This window comes from Rutilus rutilus (genome assembly GCF_951802725.1).
Source record: "Rutilus rutilus genome assembly, chromosome: 6".
Classification (NCBI taxonomy): Eukaryota; Metazoa; Chordata; class Actinopteri; order Cypriniformes; family Leuciscidae; genus Rutilus; species Rutilus rutilus.
Genome location: NC_140214.1, coordinates 32,867,823 through 32,886,325, shown reverse-complemented (window position 1 = coordinate 32,886,325; position 18,503 = coordinate 32,867,823). Strand labels below are relative to the sequence as shown.

General features: G+C 37.7%; 1 protein-coding gene and 1 long non-coding RNA gene across 3 annotated transcripts in view; both read right to left on the bottom strand.

Annotated features, from left to right (window-relative positions):
* fgf12a (fibroblast growth factor 12a) overlaps window positions 1-18,503 on the bottom strand; it is a 74,291-nt gene that overhangs the window by 54,507 nt on the left and 1,281 nt on the right. The window contains exon 1 of one of the 2 annotated variants that reach the window (XM_084411573.1): window positions 11,219-11,428. The exons of the other annotated variant lie outside the window; for it this stretch is intronic. Within the exon in view, the coding sequence (XP_084267699.1) occupies window positions 11,219-11,309 (91 nt within the window). The 5' untranslated portion in view covers window positions 11,310-11,428. Of the gene's footprint in view, window positions 1-11,218; window positions 11,429-18,503 lie in introns of those variants that run through there. 2 annotated transcript variants of the gene reach the window in all.
* LOC311292107 lies at window positions 1,590-5,175 on the bottom strand. Its single transcript, XR_014627669.1, has 5 exons — window positions 5,129-5,175; window positions 4,074-4,106; window positions 3,869-3,927; window positions 3,522-3,687; window positions 1,590-2,096 (listed from the first exon to the last, which is right to left on the bottom strand). It is a non-coding gene; the product is annotated as an uncharacterized lncRNA (long non-coding RNA).

The following is an 18,503-nucleotide window of genomic DNA, read 5'->3' as shown; positions in this document are numbered from 1 at the left end:
AAAATTTATGTTTTTTTAGCTTTAAAGGCAGGGTAGGTAGGAATGGTCTAAAAAACTTCTTTTTCAAATTTGTTTAAACTTTATGTACATATCAATACATAATTAAAATGTAAGTACTCTGAAAAAGAAAGTATAAAAATCGAGTGTCTGTAGACCTCTCAGGACTGTTTTAAAGACAGCTCATTATTTCCATTCACTCCACCCCCTCCCTCCTGGGCTCCTTCCAAAGCCACGCCCCCAAAACACATGAACGCGCGACTCCAACCGCTGAGCTGAAGACGCATTATTTACCTGAGACAAGCAGAGAGGAAGGAGCACAGTGCATGTAGTGACATCATGTCAGAATCACATGTAATAAAAAAATCTAACGCTAATTGCTTATGAATATAAACAAATAAGATGTATTTTAGTACTCACTATCAAGCTAGCATATTGATATTGGTAAATTTAAAATATATATTTTTTGATTCGCTAACGAGCTAGTTATATAAGCTAAAAAGAGGTTGCATTGATACACTTTTTTACATTACCATCAGTTATATTGTGATGAAGATGAATTTCGTGTAAGATTCATAACATATATGGTGTTCTGCATGTAGGGGTGGGAGATATTGACAAAAATGAATATCTCGATATTTTTTTCCAATATCTAGATATCGATATTCAGGCGATATTTTTGCCATCCTTCAAAGAAATGTGAGCAAACTGGCAAAGAAGGTCCAGTTGGTCTTTTGACTTGCTGCATTTGACCTATATTATTCTAGGCTATAGAAAAAAACAATAAAAGAGCTAACTAAACATAATCTGTGGCAGCCCCTACTTTTTCCACTTACAAAAAAAAAAAAAAAAAAAAAAAAACTTAACTAGGCACTTCTTGCAACAGTGATTATTAAATCAAACAACAATATTGTTGATGATCAATTCAAAGTAAAAAAAAAAATAACATTTTCAAAACGGTATAAATCCATTCATTTTTCCCCCAAAACGCTATAAATCCATCTTTTTTTTTTTTTTTTATTTATGGTTTGTCTTTTTAAAAAAGTTTTTGTCTTTTATTTTTCGTGTTTGCATTTATGAGGAAAAAACAATATTACTTGACAGTTCTCCATTATGGACGCGAGCGCTCTGAAAGCTGCACTAAGACTTTCAAACTTTAACAGAGACCTCAAAACAGAAAGCACAAAGCCTTCCTTAAAAACGAATTTCGTTTTGTACACTGCAAAATTTTTCGTTGTGAATTTACAATAAATAATTGGATAAATTTTGCATGACTTTCACAGTAAGGATTACAGCAATATACTGTGAAATATACTCACAGCAATTTACTGTAATTTTATATCTGTGATATTACAATGCATTGTTGTAAAAGCACAACTGTATACTGTAACTTCACAGCTTCAATGACAAAGCAATTACTGTGATATTACAGTACATTACTGGGGAATTACAATCTTTTGCTGTACATTGTTACAAGGCCCTGTACTTTTACAGTGTGTACTTTGAAAGTAATGTACAAGTTGACAATAATATACTGTGAATTTACAATCATTGTACAATTAACCCCCTCCCCCCAACAAACAACTCTGAGGTAAAGTCAATGTTAGCCCAATGGCATATTTATTAACAAATACATATTTTTCAATGTACAGCAGATGCCAAGAACTTCAAGAGTTCAAGAAATTCAACTTTCTAGTCATAAAAGTCAGAAAATGCAGAGAAATTGTGCAAACTTGCAATTCAACTAGCTGTGTCACAATAACAGTAATGGACAGGATGGGAATGAGGCCTTCATGGCAAGATAAGAGAGCGATGAAGGAATGTCGTAAAGGGGTCAGGCGCTCCTCTCAGTCTCAAACATTATAATGAGTCCACACGCAACAGCATTGTGTAAAAATCTTGTAGTGCAAAGTTGTCTTGAAAAATTACAAAAAGAACAAGGCTACTCAAAACTGAGCCTGACAACTACCGCTGCAAAAAAAAACTATGATGCCCACTCAAAGTCAATAAGTTTCCTCAAAAGGGTGCTCACATGAGGGTTCATTGTTGTCCGCTTCTTGGTCTTTGAGCCTCTTTCAGGATTGATGCCCAGGAAGCACCTGTTAATAAGCAAAGATAGTTTCAGTTTCAAATAGACTTACAGTAGGTATTGCAGACAGCATTTATCAAGGTGTGCTTTTTGCTGTGCTTTTTCCCCACATCAAACCCTAATAGATTTATAATCCAAACTTGTTAGATCTTACTCTCACCATAATTTTTTTTTAGCCATTTTTAGCCAAGGTGCCTCAGGTTAGGTTTGCCTGAGGCAAATAGGGTTGATTTTCTACTATGAGAGGCCATATCAACGTGTGCCGCCACTGAAATGCATCTTCACGCAATTGGCCAGTTGGTAAATTAAAACCAAACCCTGTTGAAAGTATGACAAACATATCCTTTTCAATAAAGGGCCTGAGAGCATTTTGTTCTGCTTTGAAAGAAAATTTCATCTACTTCATTCAATACATTCGCATTTCGCAATAGACGTTTCAAAATCATCATCACATAGCCTGCCCCAAAACAAAATAAATAGCTGTGATTGGACCAGCAGGTATTTGTCAGCATAAAATGTGTAGAAACCCAGACTGATCTGCAGAGCGAAATTGAATGAGTTCGCGAGATCAGGGTGGTCTCACCAGGCTAGCCTCAGGCCCCGTCCACACTACTGCGTTTTAGTTTAGAAACGGAGAATTAAAACGAATACGATCGCCATCCACACCAGCGTTTTAGCTGCATATTAGAATTGATCTCCGTCCACATTAAAACGACTGAAAACGCGTATCACGTGACCATTCACCAACACTGGGCATGCGCGTGCCGGTGTAAACCTAGAGACTTTCAAACATAGACTGTAAAAAAATGCTTTCAAACATCAAAATGTCATTTATTAATATGTATTTGTTTCAAAATGACATATAAACATGTTTTCCTATTCTATTTTTCTTGGAAACGCTTCCAACACGCTTGCGTGTCGCATGAAAAATAGGCGTCGGTTCTATATAACATGTAGTGCTATGCGTTTACTGCGCGAGCCGCACCTGAGACGCTTCCAAGAGGCAGTTTCTTCTTCTTCTTACTGTAAGAAACTGTTCCAGCGGGTGGAGTTTACTGGTACTGAATATTACCTGTGTATACTCCATGACTGATGACACCCAATCATAGAGCCGAGCGCGAGCCTCTGCGTCATCGTTTCTAAAGTCCTCCGTTTTGACCCGTCCACACTAAAACGCCCTCCGGAGTTTCAAAACGAAAAACGGGTCGGCAGCGTTTCTAAACTTCTCCGTTTTGGGTCTCCGTTTTTGCCGTTTTAGTGTAGACGGGAGGTGTAAACGTAGCAAAAGGTCTCCGTTTTTAAACAAAAACGCGGTAGTGTGGACGGGGCCTCAGGTACCTCGTTTGTCAGCATTTTAGACCTCAAGACAATCATTGAGTTGGAAGCCTGTACTATAATGTGAATTACAAGATTAAATGTGATCTTTATAAAATACCTTTGAATGAACTCCAGCGTTGACGATCCAGCGGCAGGATACTCAAGGTTGAAGACGTAATAGCTGCTGAAGAAAGCAGCTACTCCGTGTAAAAAGAAAGGGTGTGGGCCCATCACGACATGTCCCTCGATGGATATAAGCCATCCAGAGGGCTTCATCATGTCACCTGAAATGAACAGATACAGCATTATGTGTTATGAGCACTTTGCGATCTGCTTAAGATACAAATGGCTATACAAATGTAATTATTATTATAATTATTATTACTTATTGTGGTCTTGTAGATTTCTAGAATGAAAACAAAATAATGAGTTAGAAATGTCGATACTAGATCAAAGTAACATTACCTTGAATGATCAAGCAGGGGCTGCTGGGGAGTTCTGCAGTATTGACCAGTGGCACATGGCTGTAACATAGTTAACACACAATAGCATGGATTTAGGATAAAGGATAAATATTGTTCATTGGTCAGAGGTAGTAAATCATGCAAGGTAAATGTTGATAATGTAATCACTCATTTTGCATTTTAAATATTTGAATAAAAAATCTTACATCAACTTCAAGCATCAAACTCTCTCTGATGACCTGGAAAGAAAAGAAAAAGGAGAAATTACACAAATGCAACCAAAAATAAGAATTTCAGTTTTTATGATCATTGATCATTGTAATTTAATTTTAGCCGTATGTCAAAAATGATAGTGGTATATATATATAGTGTTTTTTTTCTGTAGCACTTTGAGATTGCTCACTCAATAACGTGCATTTACAACTTTTACAATTATTATTCATTCATATCAGGACAAGTGGGAAACCCTAATGTTAAAACCCTCCCGTTGTCGAACACGACATGAGACTAAAGGGGGTCACACACCGGATGCGCAGCTCGGCGCCGCGCCGCGCCACGTCTTTTAAATTCGAACACATTATTCTCTATGAGAGTACACACACCGGCGGCGCCTTTCGGCGTCTGTCCGCGACGCCCAGCAACGGCTCAGGACCGTGTTCAAAATCCTGCCGCGCCACAGAGCGCCATTTACATGGTTTTATATAAAATTTACATTTATAGAGATGTATATCTTCCTCTTACATTCTCATAGAGAATAATGTGTTCGAATTTAAAAGACGCGGCGCGGCGCCGAGCTGCGCATCCGGTGTGCGACCCCCTTAACAGTTAGCTCAATCATGATGTAACTAGGATATCCGCTGAAAAAAATATTTTTTCATGGACCGTTTGAATCACTAAGTTATTAAAGTTAAACAGCTAACGGTTAGCCCTGCTAATCTATGATAACCTTGACTAATTACAGAAATGTGCACACATAAATAGTAATGTTTGTCCCATCATTGGTTTTTATAAACTTTACAAACACCAGATTTGTCTAAACGGTGATAGTGACATGAAAAATTATAGCGAAACTCTCTTCATTAGCTACTAACATTACTACTATTAGCAAATGCTGTGAGAGAACTTTCAACAATTCCGGGCACTTGCTAACAAAATGTGAACTGTGTCATGCGATAAACGTTTATTTGAAAGTAAATATTATCATCATATTAAAATAACATGGGTGTAAGTGCTGCAAACATGTATGCTACTCAGTACTCACCTTCTCCATTCAGCCCGGAAATTCAGAAGAGGGACACGACCGCGCCTTTTCAGTTCAAATTCAAAACAGTTCGGTTATGTCATGTGACTTTCCAGGGCATAATTTCAATACAATATTTCACTGTAATAATACTGTTTAATGCTGTGAAATCCTTTTTTTTTTCACTGTGTTGCTGTGATATTACAGACCTTGTTGTGATATAACAGCAGGTTTTAGATTGCAATATTTTACTGTAAAATAAGAGTTAAATGCTGTAAAATCCAAGGATACTGTAGTTTTTACAGGTATTCATTGGGATATTACAGGGAAACTTAATTACAACAAGTTACTGTAAAATAATACTGTTAATTATTGTGAATTGCTGGTAATTTTTAACAGTGTATTAATTGTATCTTAATTTTAATATTTTTTTTTCATTAATTCATTAATATTTTCATTCCTGGATTAAATACATAAAGTAAATATAGGCTATCAATCACAACATAAGGTGCTTGAACTGGAGATTATATCATCGTGAACCGAACCGTAGCCTCGCCTCACAGGCCTAAAAAATGTGGAATATATTTACAGAAATCTGGTTCTAAACAAAACCATCCAAAACAAAATAAAACTATGTAGCCTAAATGTGCATTTCTCCGGTGCATGCGTTCACTAGCCTACTGCGAAGATCGCGAGTCAAATATCGTCAACTTCATCTTTGCAGCCGACAAAGAAATTAATAAACAATTAAAATGTCTTATTGCAATATTTTACACATTCATAATCATTACTTTTGCTGGTTCTTTGAGGCAGCTTTTTAGGTTTATGGCGTTTTGGAAAAGAGCTCTTCACGTACGTACAAACACCGTTTCACCAAGGCACAGCAGCCCTTCAGCACATAATAACAAAAAGAGAAAAAGCACGGACTTACTAATTACGAAACTTTGATGTGGTTGAACAGCTGAAACAGTCACAAATTCCTCTGCAACTCAAACCTTCTCAGTACGAGTTATGAAGGAAGAGAACAGCATTACAGTTTTCAGCGCGTCCTCCTTTGATTGCTGTGTTGTGACTGGAAAAGTGCGTGCATTGTAAAATGTCCTTTTGTAAAATAAAAATAATTTTAGGGCGAAGCAGAGGAGGTCGTGCAAGAGGCCGTGGCCTGCAACTAGGGTCCGAGGAAGTAGAGGCTGAGGACGGGGTGGTCGCTGGAAAGCCACGATGATATTGACACGCGTTTTATTTCTTTGTTTATCCAAGGACTTTTTGTTAATTTTACCTTTTCTTGTACTGTCTTCTTTTTTTGCCTTGTTTGCCTTCGCTAACTGCATGCCAGTAATGTGAATTTTGATTGCTCTTTCTCTGCCATTGTTTTGCTATTCCTAGGTTCAGTGCCTCTCGAATTCCTCAAATCAAACGTGCGCGCGCAAGTGGGCAGATCCCGTGGCAAAAGGGTGGTTGCCATGGTTGCGAGAGAGAGTGACAGTCGCCTAAGCCAATCCTTTGATTCGTCCCGAATCGAAATAATGAGCTGTGTTTAATACAGATTAAACGGTCTAGAGTCACTTGATTTTTATACTCTTTTTTTCAGAGTACTTACATTTTAATTATGTATTGATATATATAGAAAGTTTTAACAAATTTGGATCTTTTATTTTTATATAGTCCTACCTACCCTGCCTTTAAGTATGAATTTGTTAGCCTTAAGGTTATGAATAAGCTGGTGTGTTCCAAAACAATGACAAAATTCGCATTTAGGAGATCTAAGCCTTCAAAACTTACAGTCTCTCACTTCCGCTAAAATTGGATCACTGATTTTTAGGACATCACTGCGGACTTCAGCTTCTCATCACATCTTCTGTCCAATCAAATGCTCTCTAGAATCTAAAGTGTCCCACGAATCCCGCCCTCTATGCTATAAATACCACCTGGCCAAAGCGACCATTCACGGAGCAATATGGGTTGAAGATGTGATTTCGGTTGCTCAGACACTCGAGTTTTATTCCGTCCTCCATTGGTTAAGAATGAAATGGCTGGAATTAATTTATACCTCAACTATTGAATCCAACGTATCATCAGCGCTCGGATTCACTTCCATGGTGCTGAGTTTCAAGTACGATTTGCAGTCTGAGTGGTAAACTAAATTCTATTGGCTATTTGAAAAAGGGGGAGGGGCCATTTAACATGTCCCGCCTTAGCTTCCTGTTTCAGTGGAAATTATGTCAACGCATCATACAAAGCTGCATGTTCCAAGGTACTTCAGGGGGCCTTTAAGTTTAAAAAAGTTTAATATTTGTGTTTAATGCTTTATGTGTTTAATGCTTAACTTATAAAGTTAAGAACAGATCGGGAACACGCACACACTCACTCACACACACACGCACACACACACACAAAGCATATTTAATATATGAAATATAAAAACTTCCTTATAAATGTACATTTATTTGTATTTTATTAACAGCAATAATAAGATATTCCTGTTGTCGCTGCCTAGCTTTGTCGGGTAAACATTCCATGTGATGCTACTGAGGAAATTATGCGGTCTTTCATTGCTCCCTTCGCCAAGTGCGTTCCAAACAGCTTCATTATGACACACAAGTGCCCTGCTCCCTCAAAAGTCCCTACTTCAAGAGCTCTGCCCTTCGGAGTGAGTAGGGCATAGGGATGCTCACTTCCGACTGGAATTGGCCCATGTACCCTTCACTAACGGCTTGTGGAAGGGCCCTCAGGTATTCACTTTCGTCTGGAACAAATGGCCCCTTTCCCGAAGTGCCCTTCAAGGAATTCACTCCTAAACTGTGCAGTGCTGGAGGGACTCCAGGACCAGGGTTGAGAACAGGTTTGTTGCAGTGCCATTGTTGTTGTTTTTTATTTTTTTATTTTTTAAACAGTTAACATTTTAATTAAATTTGGCATTTGACTTATCATTCTGTTCTGCATGATAATTAAGGACAACAGATGGAACTGGATAATATTCTGAATGTTCTGATCCAATCTGACTTCTGACCTGTAATGCTGCCTGAATCATAATCATACACTGTTCGTTCGTTGGCCAGAGGAGAACTGGCCCCCGACTGAGCCTGGGTTCTCCCAAGGTTTTTTTCTCCATTCTGTCACTGATGGAGTTTTGGTTCCTTGCCACCGTCGCCTTTGTCGCATTTGGCTTTTGGCTTGCTTAGTCGAGGGAAATTTAATATTCAACAATATTATCGATCTGCCTGCACTGACACCATTATATAAGAACTGAACTGAGCTGGACGATGACATCACGGTTTTCTCCAGAGCGGCTATATATATAAATGAACTAAATTAATTACTTTATTACAACGAAAATGATCACTCAACTTACTTAAGATGGACTGTGACGCTATTTTCTTCTAGATCAGCTGTACAGCAGAAACAAACTTTGTTGCATTATTTCCTGTTATCACTGTAAAGCTGCTTTGAAACAATTTATATTGTAAAAAGCACTAAATAAATAAAGGTGACTTGACTTGACCAGTCAACAGGCCAGTAGAGCAGTGATCTACATTCAAGGGTCCGGAGTGGGCAGAGCAATGGAGAAGAGACCTGCTGTTTACTATGTACTATGTACATCGTCGCATAGCTTGTAACACATTTTAAATCATAATTTTACCTAAAACTGTCATGTTTGGTTTGACTTTGATTTGACTTTTGAGTTGGTTTTTCTGATCGGTTTCCTTTGTTTATTTGTTTCTTTGGGATTTATTGTTTGATTACGACACTGCACCTGTTTATTTTGTAGAATTGATTGGTTTGAGTTAATATACATTGAGTTTGTTTGAAGTCTTTGTTCCGTATTTGTGCCTTTAAAGTTGGTTGTTCTGTCTGTGTTTTTTGAGAGTGATTTGTTTCTTTTTGAGTGTGTTAATAAAGTATGCTGCTGCGAATAGATCCAGCTTTATTTTATTTCTCACGTCAGCCAGCTGTGACAAACACGTTTTAATGTGGGAGGGACAACGAAACATTTAGTTTAACTTTAACTTCTTAAATTTATTGTAACTTTTTTAAATTAATATAATACTGCATTTTAATATAAATTTATAATATTGTTAGATTATTTCATTATATTGCATATTTACGTATGTTTTTTTTTTACAACAAGAAACATTTCTGAAATCAAATTTGTGCATTTAAAGGGATAGTTCACCCAAAAAATGAAAATTCTGTCATAATTTACTCACCCTCAAGTTGTTCCAAACCTGTATGAATTTCTTTCCTCTGCTGAACACAAAAGAAGATATTTTGAAGAATGTTGGTAACCAAACAGTTGACAGGCCCCATTGACTTCCATAGTATATAAATATATATTTTTTTCATACTATGCAAGTCAATGGTGTAAATAATTACATAATTTTAATTTTTGGGTGAACTATATAACCCTTTAGATTTTACTGTGTTAACAGATTAACTACAAAAAAAATAATGGCAAAAATAAACAATTAATTCAAAGTATAAAAAAAATGTGTTGCAGCACAGCTGAATAGAACTGATCTTCTGTGCACAATCGAGTTGCCTGCAAAAGAATGGATAAACATAAAAGGTGTATAGGTCAGCAAAAGCTTGTCAAGTCTAATGAAGTGAAGGATTGCACAGCAGCAGCAGCATAACATAGTTAAGTATGCTGTGTATATTAGTTTGTCTGTGTGGAAATAATATATATAATTATATAAAGTTGAAAGTTGAAAGCTTATATAAAGTTGAAAGTTGTATAGTCCGAAAAGGGATAGCTCACCCAAAAATTTAAATTAGCCCATGATTTACTCACCCTCAAGTCAACCTAGATGTATATGACGATCTTCTTTCATACGAATACAATCGGAGTAATATTAAAAAAATGTTCTGGCTCTTCCAAGCTTTAAAATGGCAGTGAATAGACGTTTCTGTTTTGAAGTCTATAAAAGTGCATCTATCCATCATAAAAGTGCATCTATCCATGATAAAAGTGCTCCACGTGAAAATATTAATATAAAAAATAAAATAAAAATAAATAATAATAATATAATAATAATATATATATATATATATATATATATATATATATATATATATATTTAAAACTTTATAAAGTAAAATAACTAGCTTCCGGCCAAACGAACAAACGACTGGTAGTTTGGCTGCACTTTTATGATGGATAGATGGAAATATAACTCCAATTGTATTCGTCTGAAAGAAGAATGTCATATACAGATGACTTGAGGGTGAGTAAATCATGAGCTAATTAAAATTTTTGTGTGAACTATCCCTTTAAAGCTATTGCATAATAATTTGCTCATTCTATAATGTCTTTCCAAAAATCATATTTCTTCAGTAGAACACAATGGAAGATGTTGAACCGGATGACTTCCTCAGTGACCATTCACTTTCAGTACTTCATTCAATGAAAGTGAATGAGAAAGTGAGACTATAAGGGTGTCATATCCATTTGTCTTCCATAAAGAAAGAGAAAGGACAAATGGGCTGATTATGAAATAATCTCATGAAACTTGTAACACACGTTACATAAAATGATTACAAGCACGGGCCTCCTGGTGGTCTGCAATGTGCAGTGAGATGCACAGGCTCCTCTTTGGAGGAGGTGGTACTCTCAGATGAGCCAGAGTTGGGAGCGATGCGGAATCGAGTCGCTGTCCGGGGTGCTGAAGTTCCCTGTCCTGGAGGACACTCGCACACTTTCCTTTAGAAAGCTCATCTCACCTCAAACGAGCTCGGCACGTGTCTGTCTGTCTGCCGTATAGCCTCGCTGACCGCATTTGCTGCATATGCATCAATAGTTTCCTACATTCACCCTGCTTTCTTTGTTCCCGGTACCAATAAAGAAATGTCCTTGACACGGATTTCGCCACTAAAGCGCTTCTGCTCATGACCATGATGGAGATGCGTTTCGTGGTCATAAGATGTGAGATGGAATGACATGAGTGGTCGCAAGAAAGTCGCATGAGCCCCTCACAAAACAAGTTAGCACAAATGCGTGGAGTGGGAGCGCATAGTATACCGCAGACACGGAAGATGTGCTCACCAGCGCCAGCGGCCAATGAGAGCGTTTTTCATCGCTCAACTGAGAGCATGCACAGCTAAATGTCTCACCGCTGGTGGTTGTGGTCGGCTCCGATCGTTGTCCACAGAGACACTGCAGCATATGCGCTCCTTTCTTCAGGAAGAGCCTCAGAATCCTCATTGACTTGAGTTGGTGTGGGTCCCTCGTCAATCCACGCAAACGAGCACAGGATCACAACAGAGGTTGACTGTAGTGTGAGCCCCTCGGGTGGCTATACAGTGTTCGGAGCATCAAAAATAGCAGAGGGCAAAGGAAGACAGTCTCGAGCGAGGCATCTTGAGTGCATCCTGCTGCTTCTTTGCCGGTAGTAGACTAGTGAGTACTCGCTTTAGCATATTTAGCTCCAGATGCGCAGCGCAAGGACGTTAGGGTAATGTGCACATGTCTCGGTCTTGAAATGAGAGAAAGTTCAGCTGCAGTGATGAGTGACAGAACGGCCGCTGATGAGGTCATGCGCGCTGTGCATGTTGCATGCGTTACGGGGCAGCCGGAGGCACAGATAGCTGGATTAAAACGCCAATTGTTCCGTGTCCACGGGGAGCCGAGCCGGAGAGAGGCGTAAAGCCTACGTCAGATGAAGCCTACATTTAAAGACAAGGATTTTTTTTAGCGCATGGTCAAGAAGTTTCGCACCTGCCTTGAGCTGGTCCGTGCGCTAGAGGACGCTGTAGGACAACGCGCGCGCGCGCTCGTGTGTGTGTGTGTGTGTGTGTCTGTGTGTACATGTTTTTCTATCCCTTCAACCTGAATGCACACAGACTCATGGGGACTTGTGTCACCGTGGGGACCTAAATTGAATTCCCCATGAGGAAACAAGCTTATAAACCATACAGAATCCATCTTTTTTTTTGTATTTAATTATTATTATTTTTTTTTATGTAAAAATGCAGAAAGTTTTCTGTGGGTCGGGTGAGTGTAAGGGGAGAGAATATACCGTTTGTACAGTATAAAAACCATTACGCCTGTGGAGAGCCCCACAATGATAGTAAACCATGTGTGTGTGTGTAACCGAGTAGCTTAGGTGATTAACAAAACTAGGTGGACTGTTTATTCAGTATTCACCATGGCAATTTTGCAAATTCAAAACACAATCCCTTGCAGATGGTTTATTAATCCTTACAGTTTTTAAATTATTTCGCAAATTATGAAATTGGAATCTTGCACAAGGTGTTGTACTTGACCACAGAAAACTTTCTGCATTTTTACTTCAAATAACAAAAAAAAAACAAAAAAAAAACAAAAAAACAACAACAACAAAACAAACAAACAATATAGTGTGATTTATAAGCGTTTTTTTCTCCTGGGAACAAACAATGTCCTCACAAGGTTACAAAAATGACTGGTATTACTATCACACACACACACACACACACACACACACACACACACACACACAGCTGTGATTGCCAGAACATCATCATAAAAATTGTAATATCATTACATTTAAATGTACCTACCTAAACTATTCAAATCTGTTTGTTACTGTAAAATGTAAAGGCAATAACACAGGTGGTACAAATGGAAGACCAGCTAAAAACAAGTTAGCAACTGTGCCAATGACAACTTCAGAAGTTTTAGATCGGTACGATGTTTTTATGTTTTTGAAAGAAGTCTCTTCTGCTCACCAAAGCTGCATTTATTTAATAAAAAAATACAGTAAAAACAGTAATATTGTGAAATATTTTTACAATTTAAAATAAATGTTTTTTATATGAATACATTGTAAAATGTGATTTATTCCTACAATGATAAAGCTGAATTTTCAGCATCATTACTCCAGTCTTCAGTGTCACATGATCCTTCAGAAATCATTCTAATATAATATGCTGATTTGCTGCTCAAGAAACATTTAATAATTATCAATGTTGAAAATAGTTGTGTAATTTTTTTTTCTTCAGGATTCTTTGATGAATAGAAAGCTGAAAAGAACAGCATTTATCTGAAATAGAACGCTTTTGTAACATTAAACTCTACCGTTCAAAAGTTTGTGGTCAGTAAGATCTTTTTTTAAAGAAATTAAAGAAATTAATACTTTTATTCAGCAGTGACAAAGTGCCAGTGAGAACAGTTATAATGTTACAAGAGCCTTAAAGCGATAGTTCACTTTGAAATTAATTTTTGATATGTTTTAGCTTACCTCAAGGGCATCCAAGATGTAGGTGTCTTTGTTTCCGCAGTAGTTTCAATTTTGATATTTTTAGGTCAAACCGTTCTTGTCTGTCAGTCATATAATGCAGGTCGATGGTCATTGTCTCAAAACACAAGCACAGAGTCCAAATTAAAACAATTCCCCATCGTCGAGGCGACATCTATGTATATATCTATACCCGCCCGCGCCGTCAGATCATTTGGACGTGTGCTGTTTTCAAGAGATAACAACGATATAAATACTGTTCGTTTTCTCACACAAACCGCTCGTTTCGTGTCTTAGGCCATCAATGTGTACTTATGATGGGGAATTGTTTCATTTGGACGATGGGGAATTGTTTTAATTTGGACTCTGTGCTTGTGTTTTGAGACAATGACCATCGACCTGCATTATATGACTGACAGACAAGAACGGTTTGACCTAAAAATATCAAAATTGAAACTACTGCGGAAACAAAGACACCTACATCTTGGATGCCCTTGAGGTAAGCTAAAACATATCAAAAATTATTTTCAAAGTGAACTATCCCTTTAAGAGCAGAAAATACTTATTTTAAAAACATTAAAAAAATTATAATTTTTTATCATTTGCTGGTTATCAAGCTGCAAACCTTCTGCATGTTACAAAAAAAATACAGTTTTTCTGAATTGCTAAAACACTAAACCCCATTCTCTGAACCAAATTCTCAATAGTCTAAACCAATTTGTCGAATAAATCACTCTTTCTGTAAAACATTAAACAAGTTCAGGTAGTTAAAACACTGTTTGCAAATCTAATACACTCTTTTTTCTCTATACTCTAAACACATGCTTACTCAATAAAACACATTTCACACTGTGATGCACTTATGTTTCAAAACGCTAAACACAGGGAGGCGAAAATTAAACACAACTACAACACAGTTGTCATCGTTTACACACAACAACTCAAAATTGTTCACACTTATTTCTAATGATGAGACCAAACCAACTGTACATAATACAAGCCAAAAACTGTATCAAAAATGTGCACTGAATGTTGATACCAACAATGGATGGAAACAATATAAGAGGGAGAGAAGGAAGAGGATGAGTAAGAGGAAGTGAACAAGCAGGAAGAGGATGAGGACGAGGAAGAGCAGGTGTGGAGAATGTTGTCAAGGCTGGTTCTTGGCTTTAGGGTTTTTCCCTTTGCCTGCAGAGATGACATTGTCTGAGACATGCTTTTTCCATTGTCTCTGGCCGGACCAACATGAAGACATGATGCTGAAGCAGAATCAATCTCTCTCACTGAACGTGATTTTGCAGTTGCACAAATCTTCTGAGTGTACTTTACTCTAACATGCTTTTCATTTAGAGTTTTTTACTGTAACCTTTTTGGCTTTTGCAGTTGGGTCACTGTATTTTCACAGTATTCAAGTGGTAAATATACAGACATTCGATAGGCATACTATTCAAAATACTTGCAGTGGATACAGTATACAATTTATTCACCTTACTACTGTAAGTTGTTATTACTATACTTTTTTACGTAATTGCAAAATTTGTTTACTTTGTTGCAATATACTTTTTTTCTGTAACTGCTTGCTTTGGATTCTGTTTTCTCCATTTTCTTGATGTAGTGTCTAATGAATGATCTGTAGTGTTTATAATATTAACTCGCTGTGTGTATGATCTGAAAGCATTGTTTGATTTTGAGCACAGATAAAATGGTTTTGAGGCAATTGTTTGATTTTGCCAGAAGAGTCAGAGGTTCTCTGAATGTGGTTTGAAAATTTGGTTTTGTGTTTAAGGTTTTGAGAAAGTGAGTGATGGTTTCAAGAAAACCATTTAGCAATTCAGAAAAACTGTAATACACATGAAGCCATACATTTACCAGAATAACATTTAAGGAAAGCTTTAGAATCCATCTAAAGCTTCAAAAAATTCCATCTATTAATTCCAAGAAACATATATGTTGTAGATTCTTCGTTCAATTCACAGCCACCTAATAGATACAAACACCATGTCCAACTTGCACATTTCAGAGTAATAGAAACACACAATAGCGTCCTTGCAACCTTCAAACTGTAAATCCTGACAAGCGTTTAAGGTGTTCATGTATAAACTAAAATAACTTTGTAAAAGGCTAACTTTCTTACAGAGACAGTTTGTTTCAAATTGCTAGATGTGTCTAAATTGTTTTTGGAAACTGGAGTACCTAATGACTGACAAAATGTGCTAAAAACAAGCAAGTAAGAGAAATAAAGCGCTTTTCTGCATGCATGACCTATGCAGCAGAGTTGTGTGTTGTCTCTGCAGCAGAATAACTCATTCCATCACCAAAACCAGGGTCAGGGAGATGGGTGAAGAATAAAGAACAGGATTGGAAAAAGCATGAAGAGAACAAGTAAAGGACAGGTGGCTCAGGATAGATTCACATTGTGCTATTGAGAGGATCATTTCCTGCTAACAGGGCAAAGTTTCATCTAACCATGCCTCACTTGTCCACACTGAGCGGTTAAGGACAGTCTTGTTGCCATGAGGCCTTACAAATGTGAAGCAAAAAAATTGTGAATGTTCTGACCTTTTGCCTTTCACATCTATGAGTATGAAACCTGTACAGATGTGACTTTAAAACTAAATCTATAATTCTATAACTACAATACATATAATTCTAAAAGAAGCAAGAACCAATGAGGTTCATTCTCGTGTTACGCAGCACGTTTGAGCTTCAGCAAGAACCAATGAGGTTCATTCTCGTGTTACGCATCATGTTTGAGCTTCTGCAAGAACCAATGATAACCAATGAGCACGTTTGAGCTTCAGCAAGAACCAATGAGGTTCATTCTCGTGTTAAGCAGCGAGTTTGAGCTTCTGCAAGAACCAATGAGGTTCATTCTCGTGTTACGCAGCGAGTTTGTGCTTCTGCAAGAACCAATGAGATTCATTCTCGTGTTACGCAGCGAGTTTGAGCTTCAGCAAGAACCAGTGAGGTTCATTCTCGTGTTACGCATCATGTTTGAGCTTCAGCAAGAACCAATGAGGTTCATTCTCGTGTTACGCAGCACGTTTGAGCTTCAGCAAGAACCAATGAAGTTCATTCTCGTGTTACGCATCATGTTTGAGCTTCTGCAAGAACCAATGATAACCAATGAGCACGTTTGAGCTTCTGCAAGAACCAATGAGGTTCATCCTCGTATTACGCAGTGAGTTTGAGCCTCAGCAAGAGCCCATGAGGTTCATTCTCGTGTTTCGCAGCACGTTTGAGCTTCAGCAAGAACCAATGAGGTTCATTCTCGTGTAAGCTTCATGAAGCTTCAACATCTAGAGGGTAGGGATACGTATGTCAGGATGCTGTTTGTTGATTATAGCAGTGCCTTCAATACCATCAGACCTTCCATTTTAATATCTAAGCTGTTAGACCTGGGCCTCTGTACTTCCATCTGCAGGTGGATACAGGACTTTCTAACAGGCCGTTCTCAGACAGTTAGAGTAGGCACTACATACTCAGCCCAAATAATGTTAAATACTGGAGCACCTCAAGGTTGCTGTCTTAGTCCTTTATTATATAGTCTGTATGACTGTATTGCAAAATATCCCACAAATAGTATTGTGAAATTTGCAGACGATAATACTGTGGTAGGACTCATTGACAGCAATAATGAAACTGCCTATAGGGATGAGGTGAGAAATTTGATTATGTGGTGCCGAAGAAATAATCTGTCCCTGAATGTGGGGAAAACTAAGGAGGTCATCATAGATTTTAGAAGAAATAAACCCACACATACACCTGTCTACATTAATAACTCTGCAGTTGAAATTGTTAATACTTTTAAGTTTTTAGGCATTCATATTTCAGACTCCCTTTCATGGTCTTTCCATATCACCTGTGCCATTAAGAAGGCACACCAGAGGCTTTATTTCTTGAGGTGTCTTAAGAAATATGGTATGTCACTTAACATTTTAAAAAGATTTTACCGTTGTACAATTGAGAGTATACTGACAGGTAATATTACCGTGTGGTTTGGAAGGGCTACTTCAAGTGAATTGAATCTTTTGACAAAGGTGGTTAAAACTGCATCAAAAATTATTGGGGTTCCATTGGAATCATTACAGGATATTTATTGGAAACGCAGCACTGGGAAGGCACTGAGTATTATACAGGATGTTAGTCATCCGGCACATAGTCTCTTCTCCCAACTCCCATCAGGGAGACGTTGGCAGAGCATCCCAACACGTACGTCACGTTTTAGGGACAGTTTTTATCCACAGGCTGTAAGGCTGCTGAACGATAGTGTAAGAGGAAGGAGGGCTGAGGTTTGAGCGTATGTTTTTAGATTAATTTTTTTTATTCTATTCTATTCTATCTTATTTTTGACTGGTGCTGAGAGAGTGCTAAGGCACATTGTATTTCATTGCTGTGGTACTCTGTACGAATATGCATATGACAATAAAACTGAAACTTGAACTTGAACTTGAACTTGAACTTGTTACACAGCACGTTTGAGCTTCAGCAAGAACCAATGAGGTTCATTCTCGTGTTACGCAGCACGTTTGAGCTTCAGCAAGAACCAATGAGGTTCATTCTCGTGTTATGCATCATGTTTGAGCTTCTGCAAGAACCAATGATAACCAATGAGCACGTTTGAGCTTCTGCAAGAACCAATGAGGTTCATCCTCGTATTACGCAGTGAGTTTGAGCCTCAGCAAGAACCCATGAGGTTCATTCTCATGTTACACAGAGTTTGAGCTTCTGCAAGAACCAATGAGGTTCATTCTCGTGTTACGAAGCGAGTTTGAGCTTTCGCAAGAACCAGTGAGGTTCATTCTCGTGTTACACAGCACGTTTGTGCTTCAGCAATAGGTTTAAACCTATTGGTTTGTTCTCGTGCATCAAGCAGGTTCGGTTGAGCTTCTGTTTATTTTCGCTGATCAATGTTTATATGTAAAAAAAGCCTGAATCAAATCTATTCATCAAATAAAGCGATCAAGTCTTTTCAGACAATTTGGACTAAACCGCTCAAATCATATGGATTAGTTTTACAATCTATTTTTGAACTTTTTCATGCATCAAAGTGGAAGTTGAGCAGCTGTCAATGGACGGACAGAAATATGCCAAATTTTATCACAAAAAATGAAGATGAATGATAGTCTTGCGGGTTTGGAACAACATTAGGGTTAGTAATTAATGACAGACTTTTCATT